We start from the raw sequence: 13,331 nt of genomic DNA, 5'->3' as shown, positions 1-13,331 counted from the left end.
AGCGGCGCTTCCAAACGAGATGTCTTCTTTGTAGCTGAAGGGGGAAGCCGGAAAGTCCTGGAAGAGGCGGTGACGGTAGGTATCCGGCACGAGTAGGAAGCTTTCCCCGGCGCGTGGTGCGTTCCTGGAGGAGACGAGGGCTTTGTGTATCCGCAGGAGCGCTGCTGCGATGGCGCGGGTTAAGCACGCGGATCTTAACTGCGTTAAGGCTTAGCGGGAGGCGATGCTGTGGTGTCCCCTGCAGGGTTTGCGTGCTCGTGCCGCTCCTTGCCCGGCTTTGCGCGTCTGCTTACTCCGAGTGGCATCAGAAGCACGTGGTGTGGAGGGGGCCTTTCCTTGAAGCATCCAGTTTGAACTGGTAGTCAAGGTGTTAAAGGGAGCCGTGCTTCAGAGCTGACTGTTGACAAAGCAGCTCCTCAAACTCCCTTGTATGCTGTTGAGCCAGGCCCCAAATGATCTGTGGCTCTGTGGGTCTTCTGGGGCCGCAACCTTCCCTCTCTTCAATACCTGCCTAACCTCTCAGGGTTCTGCAGGAGCCTGGGAGGGGAGTTCTGTGGCACGGGGAGTGTCCGCTTCTCTAAGTTTTCTCCTGAGTTCCTCCACACCCTCTGCCCCTCGATGTTAGCCGGCTTTGGGGAAGATCTGATACCGATCATGAAAAGCACATTCCGAAAACATGACAGTGTGAACAATGTGATTGTGTTGGTTGGGACGTTCCAGAGACATCCAGAAATGTTGAGGGGGAGAAAAGGAAAAGCATGGGAGGAGGGAAGCTTGGAAACCTGTTGAAACATCTCTCAGCCCATCAACAGATTCCCTGGGAAGGCAGTGGGAGGCAAAAACACATTAGCACCCTCAGGAGCGTAACTTTTAAGGCTCAAACCGTGCCGTGTTGTATACAAACACCAGACGGGTGACCCAGCTGTGCTTTTAGGGCTGTTGTATATGTACATCCTGCAGCGATGGGCATGCTCTGGACAGCCTCTCCCAATCCTCTTTGCATTTTAACATTCTTCAGGGATGGTCAAAAAGGAAAGAAAAGTACTAAACACGATATAATCGCTCTCCGTTGGCTGCTCCATCATCACACATGGAGATCACTGTTGTCTAATGCACCAGCCCTTCTCTCCTGCTATCTGTAAGGTTGCTCTCCTCCCCTGGAGTCATTTTGCAGAGCCCCACACTGTGGGGCTTTGCTCCTAAGCCTCTGGAAGATCACGCGCCTTTCAGTAAGCTAAAGCATTGCTGTGGTGATTGAGCAGCAGAGTAGGTGAAGCATGCTCACAGCTGCCCAGCAAGGTGTGCTGGCACTGAAGGGCACCAAGATCCATTATGTCTGGAATAATGAGGAAGGACCTCTTTTGAGCACAGCAGAAGAACATAAAGATGTAGTTATGTTAAATAGGTATATGTGTGAAATAGTTATAAAGATTTTGCCTGCAACTTTGACTTATCACAAATTTGCACTACTGATCATCCTGACAATATTATGACTTCTTAATCCTAGGCAGATTTGGGAATAACAGAAATAAACAAGCTGACAGCAGAATTTATCCAGTCTCCTTTGAAAATCACCACGAAAGGTCAGTAGTTAACATTCTGTGAATGCTGATTTGGTTCTTAGCTACAGCCTTCGCTACGTTTAAAGACAAGGACGTAATTCTACCTTTACTCCTGAGACCTGAAGTAGTTTTACTTGCTTTAATTAAAGCATTCTGGATAATTCACAGCCGTGTTCTCTTTACTGTTGTCATCAGAATTCAGATTTTAGAAGCAAACTGTTGCCAAAAGAAGCTTGTAGTATATTTCCTTACCTTAGCTAGTGGTCAGTTATGTCACGTTAGGTTTTTTTTCCTATCAACTTGAATAATGCTTTCTTCTTTTCCTAGAAAAATCTAAACAGGGTATTGAAGCTCCTGAAGAAGCAGCAGCAGTTCCTTTGCTTCCTCCAGCAAAGAAAGCAAAACATGATGCCTAACTTCTTCTGGAGCAAGCAGCTGCAAGTACTAATCCAAGAAACAGAAAGGTAAGTAGCTGCTCTTTGTGATGGCTTTTATTCCCAGGATATAAACTATGTACCGAGATGATGCTGATGCCTATGGTGGGACAGCTGAGCAGGGTGCTGTAAGGGTGACTTTGAAAAAACTGTTGCTTCCTGATCATGCGGTGATGCTGGAAGCTGGGTTTTGTTGGCAGATAGTGCTGTTACTTGTGGCGAGCAAAGTGACTGTGCTGCGAGTTACCTCTGCTTTTATTCCTGTTGTACTTCTGCACATGAGAGTCTCATTCTTCTCATCTGAGCGGGTGTCTTCAGTGTTGCTGTATGTAGGTAGTGATATTCCCTAGAGCAGAACAGTCTGGGCCACGTTGAAAATATTTACCACTAATGCTTTTCAGTTTTGTAGTTTTTGAGTTCTGCTGTGGGCAATGGTAAATACACGAACTGTCCCGAGTCAGAGTAGAAGTTAACGTGGGCCGTTATCCTCCTGAAGTTCTACAGCTGAGCTTCGGGGAAAGAATGTGAGAGTAATACTCAAGTGGGGAAGATCTCAGAAGTTTGTCCCGTGGCTTGTTTCAGGCTCCCGTGCTGCAGGAAAGAGCCTGCGGAGCCAAACGTTTCGTATGGAGCATTTGCTTGGTGTGGACTTGGCTGTCACAGGAGAAGGAAATGACTGACTTGGCAGCTAATGTGTTTCAGGTGAGGATGTCCACTAAAAAAGCACCAGCGTCCAGGAGCAGAAGACCTCCTTCAGCAAGAGTGAAACGTATGAGTAAAAGGTAACGGTGATGAGTTTTGTGGCAGGATTTCAGAAATGGAGAGTAAAGGCGCGGTGCGAACGTAGCTGCTGAATGGGCCGGTGCGTGGCCTAGCAGGTGATGTAGGCATGCCGTGCTATAGGGCGATCTGCAAGAACCCTGGGTTGTCTCATCTAAGTCTTTGGTAAGACAGTGCTTACGTGTCTGTTTAAAATTATTCTTCTGAGAGCAGGGCTCTACTTACATGCTTCCTTTTGAACAGATCAAGCAAAAGCAGCTTTATCACTCCAGCTACTGGCAGAAATCTTGATCTCTGTGCTCGAGGGGGCGCCTCCATCGTCACACCCAGGTTTGATTCCAGGTCTGTATTCTATTGCATTTCTCTGTTAATTTCTTATACAGAGGAGTGCCTTGCTGCTTGCTCCTTACATTTCGGTTGTCTATATGCAGAATATTTTCCAGCAGCGCTTTGAACCCGCAATGGTTCAAACTTTTGGTCCAAGTGCTTTAAACAATTGCAATAAAAGTCCTTACCTGTTGCTTTTCCCAGAGTTTTCAAGACGCCGGGTTTGCACACACCCGCAGTAAATGAACATGTTTACACCATCTCTGCTAATGGCAGCCCCCTTGTTGATGGCAATGATGTCTTCATTACCGTTCCTGTTGGAGGAGGAGAGGTAAAATCAAACTTGAGTCTGTAAACTCTATGCAGCAAGAGAGCCTGTGCCTTCTTGGAGGCCTTATCAGTTTCAGGGGACTCCCTCCTGTTCATCCATTCTCGCCCGCTTACTTGTGCCACCGCAGCTTGTCAGGAGGTAAATGTCGCTTAAAAAGAACCTGAAGAAATTATTAGTCACAAGCGGGAGCTGTCTAAGAATTCTGGTCTAAGCAGAATGCAGACTGTTGCTTTGCTGTGCTTTGAGTAATGCTGAAAGTACCTTCTGCTCACGGTGGTGCATCAGTACACCAAGGGTAGGTACGGGATGAGCTGGTAAAGTTGGATGTGGCTCTTGGCACGTATGTGGCCTCCTAGTGTGCAAGGAGATTTTTTTTTTTTGCTGCTTCTAGCTGCTGCAGATAAACAACCGGGAAACCTGAGATTTGGTGGTGTTTGGCTTCTTACAGAGCATTCGTTTAACAGCAAGTGATCTGACCAAGAAGAATCTTCTTCATCTCAATCCAGAGGCACGAGGCATTATGAAGAAGCTGTCTGTAAGTCTTTCCTTTTTTTTTTTTTTTTTCTGTTTGGGACCTGAAGTTGTAATGCAGCATTGTCTCTGTCCTTAATTGTTGTCCTTAACTGTTGAGCTACCGAGCTATAACAGAAGCTTCTTATTTCAAGTCTTGTGTCTTAGCTCCTACTGCTGGTGAAGAAGCAGCATGAACTGGGAAGGGGAGAGATAAAAACCTCACACTTGTAGAAAAATACCTGTTGTCAGTATTTTGAAAAACTGAATTGAATCTAAAGGTGTCTTCTGCTTTGGGTGGAAAGCGGAAGTGGCTGTGGGTTATAATCTCTTTGGCTATTGATGAATTTCTTTCTTTCTAGGTTCGTCTTACACAAGCTTGTAGCAGTGCAAAAATCCATAGCTGAAGAGCAACGAATGTCAACACCTTTTGTAAACGTGGAAGTACTATAAGCTACAAGTACATTTATTTGGTGTCTTATAATTCTGTGAGCATTCATTTAAACAAAATGAAATAAAAAGAAAACAAACGGCAAGGCAGTTAAAACCTGTGCTGTGTAACTGACAACGCTGTTAATATTCAAATGTCCTTTTCCAGCTGTCAGAGTGATTTGGTTGTAGCTGGCATGAATCACAGCTACCTGGCAACTAACAGCTAACCATATTCATCACCCAAATCCATTTCCCATTCTGTCTGAGCCCCGTGTGCCTTCAGGGAGTGGGTAAGCAATAGTTCTTTTCTCTGCAGTGTATTGCTTGCGCACACTACTAGAATCCCTTCTGCCCCTTCTGCAGCCCACGTGGCAGTAGCGTTTGGTTCAACCAAATTGGAACTTCCCTCTGCTATTCAGCTCAAGTGTTTGAGGCAATGCAGGGAAGCTGATTCACTTCCTGGTAACAGAATCTCTCAGCAAGAGACTGCAAAAGCTCCAGCGCTTCTTTATTAAGATTTTCTGATCCTGAAGGAAGTACACAGAGGCAAATTATGATGAACTCATCCAGTGGAGAGGCATTACTGCGGGCAGGTGCCCTATGGAAGCAAGGTCATTCACACAAGGCAGAGAGACTGGGGTACAGCTCCAGAGCAGTTTCTCTCAAACAAGTTTCTTCCAGCTATGTGCAGAGGCGCAGGCTGAGGCAGTTTACTTGTGTTCCCAAGCAACCAGGAGACCTTTTTCGCAGGTCAGTCACCTGTTCAGGCTGTGCTCTGTATTTGCCCACACATTCCACCCCTTTGCAGCATGAACTGGGACACAGCTCTTCAGAAGACGGCTGAAGCACGTTGCATCCAAATCCCACACAAGCAATACAGTGTGCAGCAATGAAGAAGACGTATGAGTCAGAATCCAATAATACTGTACTGTTTCCTGCACCGTGGAGTTATGGGGGCTACCCAGGTAGAAATAGGATCATTCATTAGTTTTCCGTGTGAATAATTTGGGTCTTCATCTGTGTCATCATGCAAGTTCCGCTTTTGAAAGCATCAGGGCTGTATACACAACAGTCCCTGTTAATGATTGCACCAGTACACCCCTGGGCAGTGGTCAGTATGTCTGATGCCATGTGGTTCCGTAGTACCGTTTTATGTCTGTTGTAATTTCCAGCTAATCAGTCCGGTAGCTTGATGTGCTAAATTCAGTGCTGCTGCAGTATGATTGGCTCCTGCTGATCCTTGCCATTCAGCAGAGATGACCACAGCTCATGGCAGGAAGATGGCCATGGCATAGAATCACCAAGCAGCCCGTTTATGTCTGGCCAGAAAAGTTTGCTGATTAATTGATGTTTGCGATAACTTGGAATGTATAGTACTGGCTATTCGGGCCATCCCCGAATAATCGTCTGGAGCAGCTGAAGGGTAGGTATGGCCAGCCATGCTGACCAATGAAGAACCTCAAAGTATCAAATGCACAGAGTACTTTTTAGGATCCTTATTCAAGGATTTGGGTAAGAAAATGATGTTAAGCCAGCTTTCGGGTGAAGCTCCTGGAAGAAGCAGCGATGGTAGGTATCCAACACAAATTCAGAATTTCTTTACAGAACTGTACATTGCAGTAGCATGCCACTCTATTCTATTGCATTCCCTTTCACTGTTTTTCACTCCACTCATCTATTTTCATTGCATTCCACTCCCATCCAGTTCATTTCATTGCATTCCCTACGATTTCCCACCACTTTGCATCATTCAGCTCCACTATACCTCATTCCTTTCTTTTCAATGTGCTCACTCCTCACTCCACTCCCCCACTTGTCCTTCCTCCCTCCCTTTGACCAGCTGCTCCTTGCTCAGCCTTGCTGGTTTCCTGTCTCCCCGTGGGGACAGAGTTCTTGCACACTACCAAAGGCGTCCTTAGAGTTGTTGGCTCTGATTCTCGTTTCCTTAAGAACCTGTTTCCAAGGGACCTTTACCCTGATTCTTTTGAAAGAGATGGAAGTTCACTCTTCTGCAGCTATGAGGGGAGTCCCAGGGCCTCAGGAATCAAAATTACAAATTATAATCATAATGTCTTTCTTATTTCTGGGAGAGAGAAGGTATGGGGTAGGAGGAGATGACTCAACCCCACAGAGGCAGGAGCCGCTGTGTGCAGCCCCAGGAGAGCCGTGTGTCAGAGGGTCCAGCCCTCTGCGCGGCCAGGGAGCGCCCGTTGTCCCAGCTCACTGCTTGGGTACAAAGGCAGCAGCACAGTGGTGACATGCTCTGAGAACTCAAAGTGGTCCGGGACAGAGCTGCACCGCCACTGCTGCTGCTGCCATGGAGCTTAACGCACTGGGGCTGTTCCCAAATGGAGCAAGCAAGTCACAGAGTCACATCTCGTCCTTTGCACTGAGATCCCTCTGTGCTGAGAAGCACTTGTGCAAAGGCATGTAGATATCCTTGAAGTGCAGGAGCTGGAATCCTAAACTGATTTGATATGCGCGTGGGCTCCTTGTCTTTGTGATAAACTGCCCCCGCCTCTGAGCCGCCCCGTGTTCTCTCCCGGATGGGCACTCTGGAGCAGTGCTGCTTCACAAGGAGCTCACATCAATAGGAAATCCACGGCGAGAATTTCTGCAGTACAAAGGGCAGGGAAAACATGGGCTTGCTGGGAAAGACTTGGGCAAGGGAGATTCATCCTTGGTGGAAAGGATCAGGTCAGGGAACACCGGTGCAAGCTGAATGTGGATGAGTTCCTGGGCACTGAGGAATGTACCCACAGCTGTTGGGGGGGCTGGTGGGTGTCATGCGTGGCCACTCCATCAGCTTTGATTGACTGTGGCACCTGCGAGAAGCATCCAAAAACTGGAGGAAAGCAAACAGAAGGGGAAAAAGAGAAGGGCAACTACAGCCCCTCTCTGCCCCCAGCTCATGCTTTGCAACACCACAGTTCCCATCCATGTGTGCTCGGATCTCCTCCACCGCCCTCCATGCACACCTCAGCCCCTGCCATACCTTACACGCAAATCACACCCCCTCTATGTACCCTCCAATCCCCTCTGCTCAGATCTCTGTGTTCCACCCCATCCACCCATGGATTCGTACAGTTCCTAGCACCTCAGGTGCCCTCCATTCTCACCGTGACCACTCAAGGTCTCTCCAGCCCCCAGAGTTTGCTCTCCCCGCTGGATGAGGATTGGCATCCAAGTGTTTGTTCAAAGGCAGCACTCTTCAGAGCTCTCAGCTACGCTGTTCCCAGCAGGAATTTCATCCAAGGAGCTGAGCACTCACAGCGGAGAGCATTCCAAGCATTCTGGCAGGCACAGGCATTGTTTTCTTTGCAGCTGTGTGCCAGGCACCACGATCACTTTCTTCTCAGGTCGTGTTTTCTGAGGGCCAGAAGGGAACTCGCTCTGATTCCCACCCCCAGGAGAATGGAGGCTGCATGGATCAGACGCGCTCCCCCCACCCACTGCAGAGGGCCCTACAAGTGCCTCTCCCACTGCAGCCCCACGGCTCTGCGTGTCAGAGGGAGCCCTGTGCCACAGCCATGGGTGAGTGCAGGGCTGGGGACTTTAGCAGAAAAACCTCATTCATTGCCAGCTAACCCAACCTATGCTGCTCCACGCCCAGGCAGAACGTACGAATGCTGCAGCCTGTGCTCATCCTGCAGAATAAAACTGCTTTCAGAACCAGCACAGACATGTGGAAATGTCCTTCATCTGCTGCCAGCTATTAGCCAGGAGCAGACCTGAAGTTCCTGTTTCAGAAATCAGAGGGGAATATTTTTGATGAAACAAATGGGGAATTAAAGACAAAACTAGAGTTCATCTGGCGGGCAAGCAAGGAAGACCACTGGATGAAGTAAAAGGCTGTTGGTTGGACTGTCATGTTGCTAAAAGGACACTAGACTGTAAAAGAGACCATGGAATAAAGGGAACTTCATAAATCACTATCTGTGGTATATGTTAATTGCCTCACAGGTAATTGATGAATATGTACTATCAGTTGAAATATAACGGACTCAGAATCATGTCATCTTTGAATGACTTGTACTTATGGTGGACATATCTCCAGTTCTTCCCGGTGCCGCTAATAAAGAATACCTGTTTCTATGCATCCATTTCTTTGATCCAAAGCTAATGTACTAGAAAAAGTAAAGGAACGGGAGAGAATACAATATAAAAGGAATCAAGGGTAGTAAACCAAACAAATGGGAGAGAGATGTCCTCCTAACTGCACTGCGGAATGGCAGTGTGGCCAGAAGGGCCGTGCTTACATCACCTCCTTTCCCCCCAGAAACCATGTGGGGATGAGCAACGCTGCTGGGCTGCTGGGAACAGTAGTTCCCACCTATTGACCCCAAGAACTGCAACTTCACAGCATACAGCTCTGACAGCATACTTCATGATGTTCTGATATGGAATTCCTGTGAAAAACTGTGACAGTGGGGGAATAAAGAAACCTGAAAGCAGTTCTGAAAGCAGTGATGGAAACGTTTTAACCTTGCATCAGATTGCCACCATTGGACCTGGCCCAAATACAACGCAACACCTAGGGGAGACATAGGGTTCTCCTCTACAGAATATCATACCCAAACAGTCCCCAACCTGGAGGAGAGAAGCAATCAAGCAATATTTAGCTAACACAAGATGGGGAGGTGTGAGTGTGGTGAGGGTGTGCTCTGCCCTTGAACCCAGGACAGGAATGGCTCAGTGATGTCCCACTCCCTCTCCCAGCCTATGGGTAAGATTTCTCAGTGGAGTGAGGACAGCCTTAACGGGGAGTGGGGTTTGTGGGAGCGATGGAGACAGCTCCCAATAGGGAAGGGAAGCAGAAATGTGCTCTACGCAGAGCCACAAGCTCATTGGGCTGCCTCACTGTGCTGGAAGGAGGTATTGCACAGTGCACTGCGGTGTGGTGGAACCAACAGCTGTGCTTGGAAAAGGGAACAGGTTTGCAAACAGTTTCTGTGGAGCGTGGATGCACGAATCCTGGCCTGTCTGGGCTAGACTGAGTGAAGACTCAGGTGGATAGCACTAGGACAAGGGGAAATGGTTTTAAACTGAGACAGGGGAGGCTTAGGTTAGATATGAGGGGGAAGTCTTTCACTCTGACGGTGGTGAGGCACTGGAACAGGTTGCCCTAGGGGGTTGTGGATGCCCCATCCCTGGAGGCATTCAAGGCCAGGCTGGATGTGGCTCTGGGCAGCCTGGTCTGCTGGTTGGCGACCTGCACACAGGAGGTGGTTGGAACGAGATGGTCATTGTGGTCCTTTTCAACCCAGGCCATTCTATGATTCCATGATCTGGTTCTACAACTCCTGGCCTGTTTGGGCCAGACTGGGTGAAGAGGAATTGTCTGGTGCCACGTATGCGCTCTAGAACAGAGTGAATGACAACACGTGTACTTCATTTAGATGTATTTTCGGAACAAGCTGAAAAAGAGGGCAACCAAATCATCAAGCTGGTGGCTGCATACGGCTGAGCTGGCTGTGCCAGACGGAAGGGACTTTCAGTGCATTTGCCCGCTGGGATTCTCTCCCTTGCAGGTGACGCTGATCAAGCCCCGGGCAGCACGGGGCTGGAGCCGAGAGCTCGGTCCATCCGCAGGTGTCGGCAGCGTGCGCTACAGCTTTTTCCTGGCTGGGGTCCGAGGCCGAAAAGGCGTGGAGGGCGTGGCTCCGGGCCAGCCAGCAGATGTCACAGCGCAGATGACATCACCCGGAGCCCCGTGCTGTCACAGTGCACTGCCGTGACGACGCCGGGCCCTCCCCAAGGACAGCTGGCCGCTGGCTCCAGGCTGCCCGCAGCCGCTTGCCGTGCCCCGTGCCCGAGAGCAGCCCAGCAGCAGACTAGCTCAGACTCGTCGCGCTCGTCCTCCAAGGCTCACAGAGGTGAGGGAGAGCTCCAGCACACCTCAGGCTGCAGAGCCCGGCCGCGGGATGCGGGCTTAGCTCCGGTGCCGGCGAGGGGCGTGCAGCACAAGACCGGCAGGACTGCCGTGAGCAGGAGAAATTGCTGCCGGCCCTTCTGGCTCGGGAGCTGCAAGCCACGTGGCGGACGGACAGCAGCTCGCGGCTGAGCGAAGGAGGCGGCCCGCTCCTGCCTGCCCCTCTGGGCTCCGAGGGGTGGGAAGCAAAGCTCACCCGCGGCTTCTGCCGGGGCAGCCCGTCACTAACTGCTCTGCTCTCGCCTTTAGGTTTGGAGGCACGTGCCTGGCAGCATGGACGGAGCCTGGGTGGGGACGTGGAGACCTCATTGCCCACGTGGCCTCATCTCGGCCCAGTTCCCCAGCCCCGGGCCCCAGTACTCCATCCCGGGGACAACAGGTACGGCGACCATCCCCAGGGCGGGACGCGCATCGGGGACGTCACAGGGCAGAGCAGCTCCCGAGCCTTTCCCCGTCCTGTCGGAGCCTCCCGCAGACTCGGCTTGGCAGCTGCACGGAGGCGCTCCGGGGGCTCTCGCTACGGAGCGCCTGCACGCGTGGTGCGAGAAGGCCTTTGGAAACTGCTGGCTACAGCAGCGTGCTGGCCAAAGCTCCGCTCTCTTTTTCCCGTGACTTTGCAAGGCACTGGCGCAGGCGTTTGCACTCGGGGTCTGACTCTTGTACGCTGCGAGGCCCCGCACGGCTCGCCTCCGTTGGTCTGGGAGGAGGAAGTCACGCGGGAAGGGAATGTCAGGGGGCCGGGCGCCTAACTGCCTGTTAGGTAGTTAGGAACCGCCTGTTCCACAGGAGCTTGAAAGGTGCAGCTGCACAGGGGTGTGCTCTCTTCTGCTTTTGCTCCTAGGTTTCGTGGGCCACAGCCCCACCAAAGCCCGTGCCCCCGCGTACACGTTTCGCGGGACCAAACCGCCTGCGGCTGAGAGCTGCGGGCCGGGTCCCTGCTACTTTGTGGAGCCCGCCATCACCAGGAACGGGAAGTACGTGGCTCCGGGCGCCCACCTTCGCGGACGACCCACGACGGAGACCACCGTCACCCCCGGACCCAGTGAGTACCACGTCTGCAGCGCTTCCCCCACACGCGGCGTTTGCCCTGGCTCAGCTCGCGCCCTGCTGGAGCTGTAGGTCTTTTGTGAGAGAACACAAACCGCTCCGAGCAGCGATAAACACGCCCTCGGAGAAGGACAGCTGCGCAGCACCACGGGCTGAGGGCACAAGGACCCCGCGTCCGAAAAGAACAAAAGAGCCGAAAAGAACAAAAGAGCCAGGGTCTGACAGGAGGGACAGCAAGGCAGGACACAGTGGCGGGGCGCGGAAAAGCGTCCCCGCGTGCTGCCTGGCTCCCCCAGCATCCCTGCAGCTCTTCAGAAGACCCTTTCCTCGGGACATTGTCTCTGCGGCTGCAGACGGAGACCAGTACTTCACAGCTTTCTTCCTCTTCTCCTCCGCCCCCAGGTGACTACCGCACCGAGGCAGCCAACAGGCACGTCTTCAAGTGCCCACCGGTGCAGTCCATGGCCTTCCGGCGGGAGCCCCTGCGGACAGACCGCCCTCCAGGTACGCTGACCCTGGCAAACGCAGGCCCTTCAGCCTGAGCATCCTGCAGGGACGGGCTGCTGCTCAGCACCAGCAGCGGGCCGACTGCACGGCCTGCGCAGCGCTGGGGCCGCAAGCTTTCTCGCGTGACCAACACCTCTCGGCCCGCAGCGGCTCCGGCTGCTCGGGCTTGGAGCTGCCGGCGCTGGCCCAGTGCCAGAGTAGAGGGAGGGACTGGCAGAGGAGCGAGACCTCCCAGCAGCAGGCTGGGCAGGCTGCCCCTCTCTGCTCCTCCAGCCCCTCGCACACACGCTCTCTGCTGCTCCTCCTGCAGGTCCGGGCACCTACACACTGCCCAGGCTGATGGGCCCCAATACAGCCTGCACGTCGGCCAGCCCCTGCTACTCCATGAGGGGAAGGAGCCAGCGCGGCCGCTTTGACAAAGACCTTGCCAAGGTGAGCCCTGCTGCTCCTCTTTTCCGTGTTAGCATCCAAAGCTGGGCTGCTCTCCCTGTGCCACAGGGGCTTCCGAGCCCCAAGCGCCTTTGCTTAATGCAAGCTTCCAGGGAAAGAGAGCCTTGAATGTGATCCCAGCCCCGTGCGCCCATGACTCTCTTGCAGACTCCGGGTCCTGCGGCGTTGCCCAAAGTAGCTGTAGATGCCTACAAGACCAGGGCGCCTGCATACACCATGTCGGCCTGACCAAAACCTGCAGAGGGCAAAGCAGTGAAGCCCGGGCCGGCAGACTACAGCGTAGGCCGGGTAAGGCAGCTAGCTGCTCAGCACGTCCCCTCTGCTTCACAAGCTGTCTTCATGCCTCTGCCCCTTCCCCTGAGGCTTCCACCAGCCAAAGAGCTTCTGGCCGCAGGGACCAAGTGCTGGAGAGCAGGCCTGCTCCCTACCCTCGTGCCACCTCCGAGCAGAGGAAAGGAGAGCAGCAGAGAAGAGGAGGGCCCTTGCTGATCTGCCTTTCCTTTTTGCCCTTCCAGGTGACACTGATCAAGCCCCAGGCGCCTGCATCCACTTTTGGAATCTGGCATTCCCTCTACACAACCCCTCTGATTGTGGAATAAAACAGCCAAGTCTGGAAGGCCGCCTTTGCTTTCCTGGGACAGGAGGGGACAGGAAGACACCAATCAACTGCCGGTTTCCACTTGATTCCATTTCCATCTATGGACTTGGGCTTTTGCCCATCTTACTCTTGAACGTTAGCAAGTGGAGTAAGTCATCAATAAAATCAACTCAACACCTATATGTATGCTTTCTTGTTACTCCTTTTTCCTCACTGCTGCACGCAGGAATGCGCCAGCGCTTCCTGAAGCCTTTCAAACATCAGTGCATTGGGAACCGCTGATGCTTGCTTGATCAGCCATTTGCATCAGTGATGTCTGCCACGAGCTGAAGTAAAGAATAAACAAAGCAAATAGCAAAAGGAGGCTGGCCGTGGGCAGTGCAGCCCTTCCAGCACCGACAGGTAGATTTTAGTCTCTGCA

The 13,331-nt window shown here is 52.0% G+C and overlaps 2 protein-coding genes across 3 annotated transcripts in view; both read left to right on the top strand.

The window, feature by feature from the left end:
* CDCA8 (cell division cycle associated 8) overlaps positions 1 to 4,412 on the top strand; it is a 6,325-nt gene extending 1,913 nt beyond the window's left edge. The window contains 8 exon segments of the mRNA XM_010706406.2: positions 3 to 75; positions 1,508 to 1,583; positions 1,890 to 2,026; positions 2,699 to 2,778; positions 3,020 to 3,118; positions 3,308 to 3,434; positions 3,883 to 3,969; positions 4,307 to 4,412. Of these exon segments, the coding sequence (XP_010704708.2) occupies positions 3 to 75; positions 1,508 to 1,583; positions 1,890 to 2,026; positions 2,699 to 2,778; positions 3,020 to 3,118; positions 3,308 to 3,434; positions 3,883 to 3,969; positions 4,307 to 4,351 (724 nt within the window). The 3' untranslated portion in view covers positions 4,352 to 4,412.
* A 5,348-nt stretch (positions 4,413 to 9,760) lies between these two features.
* Positions 9,761 to 13,207, top strand: LOC104909483 (outer dense fiber protein 3-like). 2 transcript variants are annotated; one of them, XM_010706378.3, is made up of 7 exons: positions 9,777 to 10,252; positions 10,558 to 10,687; positions 11,150 to 11,350; positions 11,758 to 11,859; positions 12,173 to 12,294; positions 12,460 to 12,600; positions 12,828 to 12,969. In XM_010706378.3, the coding sequence occupies exons 2-6, from the start codon at positions 10,582 to 10,584 to the stop codon at positions 12,538 to 12,540; spliced, it is 612 nt and encodes a 203-aa protein (XP_010704680.1). In that variant the 5' UTR covers positions 9,777 to 10,252; positions 10,558 to 10,581; the 3' UTR covers positions 12,541 to 12,600; positions 12,828 to 12,969. The 2 variants fall into 2 exon arrangements, with proteins under 2 accessions (XP_019468050.1, XP_010704680.1); XM_019612505.2 differs by lacking the exons at positions 12,173 to 12,294; positions 12,460 to 12,600 and having other exon boundaries at positions 9,761 to 10,252; positions 12,828 to 13,207.
* Positions 13,208 to 13,331: the final 124 nt, after the last annotated feature.

This window comes from Meleagris gallopavo, chromosome 2 (assembly GCF_000146605.3).
Source record: "Meleagris gallopavo isolate NT-WF06-2002-E0010 breed Aviagen turkey brand Nicholas breeding stock chromosome 2, Turkey_5.1, whole genome shotgun sequence".
Classification (NCBI taxonomy): domain Eukaryota; kingdom Metazoa; phylum Chordata; class Aves; order Galliformes; family Phasianidae; genus Meleagris; species Meleagris gallopavo.
This window is presented reverse-complemented; position numbering and strand designations above follow the sequence as displayed.